Source organism: Tupaia chinensis, unplaced genomic scaffold (genome assembly GCF_000334495.1).
Source record: "Tupaia chinensis unplaced genomic scaffold, TupChi_1.0 Scaffold000240_1, whole genome shotgun sequence".
NCBI lineage: Eukaryota > Metazoa > Chordata > Mammalia > Scandentia > Tupaiidae > Tupaia > Tupaia belangeri.
The window spans coordinates 1,789,971-1,797,514 of NW_006159718.1; the positions used below are offsets into that span (position 1 = coordinate 1,789,971).

The following is a 7,544-nucleotide window of genomic DNA, read 5'->3' on the forward strand; positions in this document are numbered from 1 at the left end:
AGAGCGGAGGAAGGGGGCAGCTGTGGGCACAGCAGAGCAGCATTCGGGCTCCGCCCTCCCTTCTTCCCAGCAGGGAGGAGCTCCTTGGCTAAGTGCTGGTCCTGCCCTCAGAGAGGCCTGGGGACAGGGGCTCCTTTGGCACTTCAGAATGATCACAAGTAATTTGCCTTTTTATTCATATAGAACAAAATTTACAAAGTCATTCATACAGTTTTTGTGGGTTTTTTTACTGACTTCGAAAATTGGGAATATTCAAAATACACTTTTACCCCACTCCATTCTGTCATTATTTACACATATGTACAAGAAAAATGAAAGAGTCTCTGTGTGTGCGTGTGTGTATGGTTGTGTTGTTTCCTTGTATTAAAAAGCTCTGCTGGTCGGAGGTGTCCAGAGCTTCTGGAAGGACGCCCCCAGGCACGGGCTGGAAGGACATGGGGATGGGGGTCTTCACGGGGCTCTGCCGGAACAGCCCCCCGTTGGGCGACCTATGTTTGCACGGCATGGAGGGCATGGTGGCCGAGCTGCTCAGTGGCAGCGGCAGGCTGCTGGGCCCTGCCGACAGTGTCCGGCTGGCGCCGTGGCTGCTCTGCTCTGGCAGAAAGGTGCTGACCGAGAGCTGGGTGTTCTGGTACTCCCGCGTCGGCTCCAAGGCCTGGCTCGGGGCCAAGCCCCCCATCTCCAGGGCTGACAGCTCGATGGATGCTGGGGAGATCTGCTTGTGGGCGATGTCTTCGTCCATGAGGCTGTTGATGCGCCGGTGCACCTGCTCCAGGTTCACTTCCTTGTCCTGCAGGGAGAGCGCAGGGAGGTCAGGCAGGCCCTCCCCGAGCCAAGGCCGGCTAGGCACGCCCTGGCTATCTGGAGACCTCATCTTGTGCTGCAGGCTGGGTGCACAGCCACACCTCAGCTATCTGGGGAACCCGCAGACCAGGACACAGCCCTGTCAGCAAAGACCCTGTCAGCACTTCCTGCTACACGCACCTCCCTCTGCTCTCAGCCAGAACCACTCTTCCTACAGGCGCCCCTCGGGAGGAGACACTGGGAAGACCTGCCAGAGGCAGAGGCAGAGGCAGTAACGAGGAGTCCCCAGGAGTAACAAGAATGCAATGAGCTCCAGTCTGCCCATGCACTGTCATGCAGGGTCCGCCACGCTCAGAAGACGTGGTGTGACCGTCCCCACCTTGCACAAAGTCGCTCAGGGTCAGGAAGGCTCAATGATGTCCCCATGGTCACCAGCCCCATGACAGTCAGAAGCAGCCCTGAGTCTGGAGCGGGAGGGAATTCCTGCCCCGCCTAAGACCATGTTCTCCCTGTGCAGTGGCATCAGAGACCAGGGAGGGGCGTGTCACAGCTGGCTGATGGGGCATGGGTTTCTGGTGGGACGAGAGGAGGGAACAGTGAGGAAAGGGACTGCCCAGGGCCAGCTGACTGCCCTGGTGCCCAAGGCTCGCAGCTGCCCAGATAGGGGACCCTCAGCCTGACACTGTCTCACCACAGTGGTGGCATCACGGGAGTGCTTTTTGGTTTGCTCATTTATTTCTTTGCTTAAGAAAAAAGAAACAAAACAAGTTATCAATCTCAACTAGATTTGCCTATGAAGTCAGAATGAATAAACACAGCCAACCTGCTTGAAAGCTCAAGGAAGGTCATCGTCCTCCTTAGTTTGACCCCACGAGGTGCCCAAAGACCAGGTGCAAAGCAGAGGAGCCGGGCTAGCTCTCAGGGGAGGCTAGAGGCTACAGGCCGACCTGTGGGCAGCAGGGGCCCAGGTGCCAGGCAGAGTGATGACCGCTCCCTTCTCTTCCTCATAACAAGCTCCAAGACAGGGACCAGGCAGTGGCATAGCCGTAACTCAGCTGGACCCACCCAGGAAAGGTCTTGGACTCACGGCCTAGGAGCTCCCCGAGCAGACTAGGCAGACGTGAGCCTGCGACGCGGGTTGGTGAGGCGGGAGGCGGCATGAAGACCCTGTTGGGGGTGCCTGTTTTCTCTCTCTCTCACTCTCTCTCCCATGGAAGAAATAAAGCAGAAACAAACAAACAAAACCAAAACCCCAAATTCAAGACAAACACTGTGGCGAAGCTGAGCTCTAAGACACAGCCCCACAGCGGTCTAACGTTCGCACAGTAAAGAGCGAGGAACCCGACCTCTGGCCTCCTTATGGGGATATTATAAATGCCAAGAAATTTAGAAGCCCTGAGTAAGTTTTGAAAAAGAGAAAAAAGGAACCATGTAGTCAAAGCGCTATTCCAGTGGCTGCTTTGTGCTCCGACGGGATGGGTGGGCGAGGATTCCCCCCTCCAGAGGCTACCCTGAGGGACTGGCAGGAGTTCCCTAGACACAAGGCTAGCCCCTGTCTGCCCTCCCCAGCGTCTCCCAGGCCAGCAACAGAAGCGCTCCCCAGCATGGGGGAGGGGAGCATCCTCTCTTCAATCTGTGAGATCGGGCTGCTGTTGAGAGGCTGCCATCATTCTCAGAGATGCCATCATTCCCAGAACAAGCAAGCTGACAGAATCCACAAAAAATGCGGAATTTGGGACCAGCAGTTAGCGTAATGGCTATGCCGATGGACTGCCATGTAGTTGATCGCGGTTTGAGTCCCAGACCTGGTGGCTTAAACGCGCGCCAGGCACGTGTATGTGCGTGCCCAAGATCCTGAGAGGAGAATGGAGGAGAAGGGATTGTAGCGTGGCCATCCCCCCTGGGGGGTGATTTCTCGCTTTTTGTCTCTCTCTGTCTTTCTGGCGAACGCAAGCGCCCTATAGCAGAATCCTCTCCAAAAAAAGAAAAAAATAAATGCGGAATTCATTCCAGGCCAGGAGGAACTCTGAGAATGTGCAAGTCAACTGATTTCAGACTGCTGGGTACTGTAAGAGGCTGCTTGGAGTCACAGGTGGAAACAATCTCAGAAACTGTCCATAACCCCCAGATGCAGAGACAAGATCCCACTGATCTGAAGCCACATGCAAGCAGCTCCCTGGTGCTGGGAGCTGAGGGTACATTTAGGTGGCACATGTCATGAGGAGGGGGCTGGAAAATACCAGCCTTTGGCCTGGTCCAGCTAAGGATCATTCAGGCAATGCTTCCATCGACTCCGCCAAGTCGGTGCAACAGAGAACACAGCAAATCCAAGCTCTTTTCCGGATCACTTGCCACCACGGTGGAGCCAGCTCTGTGCCCCTTGGTCCCTTTCTCATGCCTTGTCTGTCTTGTTTTTTCCATGTGCAGTTCTGTTTAATACAATCCGCAAACTGTTGGGTGTTAGTGGCCAGGAGCCACTGGGCATCACGGATCTTTCCTTAATTTAGGGAATTGCTCTTCTCACCGGATATGACCTGTCGACCTAGTCGAGGGACAAAACCATGACCGAAGCAAGGACCACGGGACTGAGACTGAACCCTGAAGGGAGAGAGGCGCAGACAGGAGACAGCCGGTGTCCCGCCAGTACAGAAGCAACATAGCCCTAACTGCCTGCTCCCGGCCGTCCTCAAGCCCCTGGGCCCTGGGCCTCTGGAGAAGCCCCGCGATCTGCCCGCCGCCCACCCCGCCTCCCAGCCTTTCTCTGGCTGCCATGAGCTTCTGTTAAGCTTGGGTACAGCCCCTTCCCCCAGTGCCCCACTTGGCATAATTGTATCTACAGGCCATTTTCATTTCAAAAAGTATGAAGACTGCGAGACTGATCCGGAGCGCCTGGGGCTAGAGAAGCTGAGAGAATTCCAGAATCTTTTAGGGTTTCCCTTCTCTTTGCAGCCAGCACCCTCCCTGGCAGAGCCTTCATTTCCATGGAGGGGACACTGATGACCGGGTCTTCCTGGGGACCACTGGAGGAATTAGTTGCACAACTTTTTCTCCTTTCCACTTCCCCCTCAAAACGTAAGGAACCCCTTGGGGATGAAGAGAAATGAAGCTTAGGGGTGGACTAATTCGAGGTGGGGATGAACGTCTTGATTCCCACCATGTTCACTCTGGATTCTGGCACCCACAAAACAGGGCTTAGTGTTTGGAGCTGCTCCCCGGCATGGGGTTTGGAGAGAGAAAGCAAAACTCCCTGTGCAAGAAGGCCACAGGAGGTGGGAGTTGAAGCGAGAGCATGAGGGGAGCTTGTCTACCTGACGCCATGGAAACAAACCCACAGAGAACTTCGGGGGGCAGGCCAACCAAGATCCTCTGAAGGAAAACAGAATGGGGAAATCTCTGAGGCGCCTTCACCACCTGCGCACCAGGGAGGAGACTGGGATGGAGGTGTAAAAGAGGCAGGGCATCAATGCCGTAAGACACATACACATGGCTGTGAGGAGGTGCTCGGGGAGGCCGACGCAGCAGGGTGAAGGCCAGCCAGCGAGCGGGTGGGGAGATGGCGGGTACCTTCGAGTCGGTATTTCTGAAGAGAAGAGCTGAATGACCGTATTTTTAGACCTATATGTTCTGTTCCTTGTCTGATTGATAGGTGAAGCAGTTCCGAGGATGGAGAACAGCAGTGTGAGTTGATGTCCGACTGTGGTTATCCACTGACCTTTAACCTCCCCATGGCAGGACGGGCGGAATAGCCACAGCCACTGGACAAGCGTTCCAGACAGAACTCCCCCACAACACCAAACGCCCGCAGAGAAACCCCCCCTAACCTGCAGGGACCTCATTCTGTCCACGCACCTTTGAGGTAGAGGCTACTCAGGGTAGTAGGCAGGAAAAACAGGGCATCGAAACGGAGTACAACCGAGATGCATGGACACCCCAAAACCAGCCAGCCCGCTATAACACCATGAAAAGTAACTTCCCTTCCGGCTCTTTGTCCCTCCAGCCCAGATCTGCTGTACTTTCGAGGCATATAAACACAACAATTCAGAAGTAAGGAGCCTCAGCAGGATAACTCCTAAATGTGGAATTTTAAAAATGATTTATTTAATTTTCATTTATTTATTCATTTATTTTTAATTTGGCCAGAGAGAGACTCAGAGAAAGTGAGAAAGCAAGCTATTAGATCCGAGACTCAAACCACGGTCGGCTATTTGGGAGTGTCCAGTGCCTTAACCACCACGCCACCTGCTGGTCCCCCCAAATGTGGAATTTTAAGTGCTCAGACCTAATAGAATCTATAGATCAGTGAGCTTAAAAGCATGGAAAATTATAGCCCAGAAAATGGTCTACTCTAAGAACACCATGCTTGGGGCCAAAGGATAATCTTACCCCTTACCTAGAAAAATGCAGGGCCAGCCAGTACAGGCCACAGTGAAGGACGAAGGGCACCCACACCATGTATCTAATGATGCAAGAAATGGGACCAGCAGATAGTGTGACGGCTCTGTCGCTGGACTCCCATGTAGTCAATCGCAGTTTAAGTCCCAGACCTGGTGGCTTAAACTCACACCGGGCGTGTGTGTGCATGCCCAAGATCCCAAGAGGAGAATGGAAGAGAAGGGATTGTGGTGTGGCCATCGCCCCTGGGGGGTGATTTCTCGCCTTCTATCTCTCTGTCTCTCTCTGTCTTTCTGGTGAGCATACATGTCCCATAGCAAAAACCTCTCCAATAAATAAACAAAGAACTCTTGTGACCATTATCCTCTACCCCTTTGTCAAAGCCTTATGAAAACCCATGTGAGGTAGGAGACAGGAACTCTAAGAATATATTGTGTTGCTGGAAATGCCATGTTGTATTTTTTTCTATGTTCTTCTATGCAAAAATGCATCATGACTTTTCAAACAGCCCACTAGTTAGGGTACAAGCCCAAGATAAAATCACAAAGTGGCTAAGTTTGGGGACAGAGACAATTGTCTCTGAACCGTTTGTTCACAGAGACAGCGCGCAGCAGCAACTTCATGACTGACTTAAAACAAGGACTTTTTCCTGGTCCCACCATGTTCTAGGAAGGCGTCAATAGTCATTTATGGCCCCAAACTTTTCCGCAACGTCTTCTGACCTTTGTACGCACTCCAAAATCGGAAGTAACCAGAACCACCCAGCAAGCATGTGCCCCCACCATGAGAAAACCTCACGCACGCCTGAGAACACCTGAAGATGGACAAAGCCCTCTGACCCAGATTAAAAAAAATAATAAAATCCTGTCTCAGTTCCTCTTTGGCAAGCATTTGGGACCCGCTCTCTGCTTGGGAGCTCTGTTCTCCCTTCTCCTCTTCCTTCCCGCTCACCAACGTCGGTATCTAACTCTTCATGAGCCGCAGACATGAACCGTGCTCTGCTGTGGTACGGGCCTGATGACCCTGACTCCCGTGTCCCCACGTCGCCATCACGCCCAGTGGCTCTAGCAGCAAGCCTAACCCTGGGAGAGGAGGTGTTGTGATGAGTCTGGTCTCCTGGCCACTCAACTGAAGAGGAAACAAGAGTGAGAGCAAGAACCTTCTGGTCCTTTCTGGAAAACTCTCAAGGCTTGTTTCTACGTCTCACAGCAGGTCGGCCGAGCTGCCCCTCTGCTGCTGTCTACAGACGCCAGAGCTGAGGTGCAGAGAATGAGAGACCTGTCTGGAGACCCTGGAAGCACTGTGCCCCTGTGTCGCCGGGGGCCACATTCAGCACACGCAGAGCCCGGTCTGGGTGTACCTTCTGTGTGTCCCCCCCAAGAATAGGAGGCAGGAGTAAGAAGGCTACTCATGGCAAGAGGCAGGAGTGATTTGAATAATTACCTATCTTTTACACAGAATGGTGCATTCTATTATGTTATGCAAATTCAAATGATAGGCTTTTTTATGCGAACTACATCCCTTTACATCCTCATTATCCCAAGGTTTCAGTGTTCGGCCAGGTAATGACAGCTGTTGAAAGAGACTTGGAAACTTATCCCGCCTTCATTAATTTACTGTAGGTAACTGACCTAGTCAAACAGCCCTAACTATGACATAAAATTCATTGACTGTATTTACCCACGACCCGGCTGAGTTCCAGCTCTGCGCTTCTCACCCTGTATTAAACATGATGACAGATGCACCAACAGAGGTTACTGGGAACCTCTCTCAGGCATTGTCTTGCAGAGAGATAAAGTTCTGTAATTAAGCCGCTGCTCACCAACGTGGAAATAATATGGTGTATTGGAAAACGGTAATTAACTAAACTATCATCTATGTAACAGCCCGCTGCATGTGGGACTCCTTAGAACTGACTTCCGAGTCCAAGGGTTCCTACTTTACGTTGGGAAGAAACAAAACTGTGGAACAGGGACTGCCCACCTGGCTTGGGGGCTGTTGGCCACGTTCTCCTGTTACCGCTGAGACCAACCGGGTGGTGAAGGAGACCCAGCAGCTGGGACAAATGCTACCACTATAATCTTAAGTGTCGTTCCAAAACTTGGCCAACCCCCAGGGCTGAACTGGGCCCAAGAGCAGTGGCTGGGTAAGAACAAAGGGGCTGAGCAGTGAGTCCGTGAAGCGGCCTCCGGAGAGGATGGGCAGCTCCTAATCATGAGAGAGCTCTGGTCAGCCCGTGCGAGATTTCGCAGAAGAGGGCAACGAGAAGGAACCCGCCTTCACAGGTGACCACAGCAGGCCTACAGAGGCGGGGAAGGCTAAACAAAAACGCGGTCGCGAAAGGCGGG

The 7,544-nt window shown here is 52.8% G+C and overlaps 1 protein-coding gene across 1 annotated transcript in view; it reads right to left on the reverse strand.

Moving 5' to 3' along the window:
• GRID1 (glutamate ionotropic receptor delta type subunit 1) overlaps nt 1-7,544 on the reverse strand; it is a 318,654-nt gene that overhangs the window by 77 nt on the left and 311,033 nt on the right. Inside the window, exon 17 of the mRNA XM_027771955.1 lies at nt 373-790. Coding sequence (XP_027627756.1) covers nt 373-790 — 418 coding nt within the window. The remainder of the gene's footprint in view (nt 1-372; nt 791-7,544) is intronic.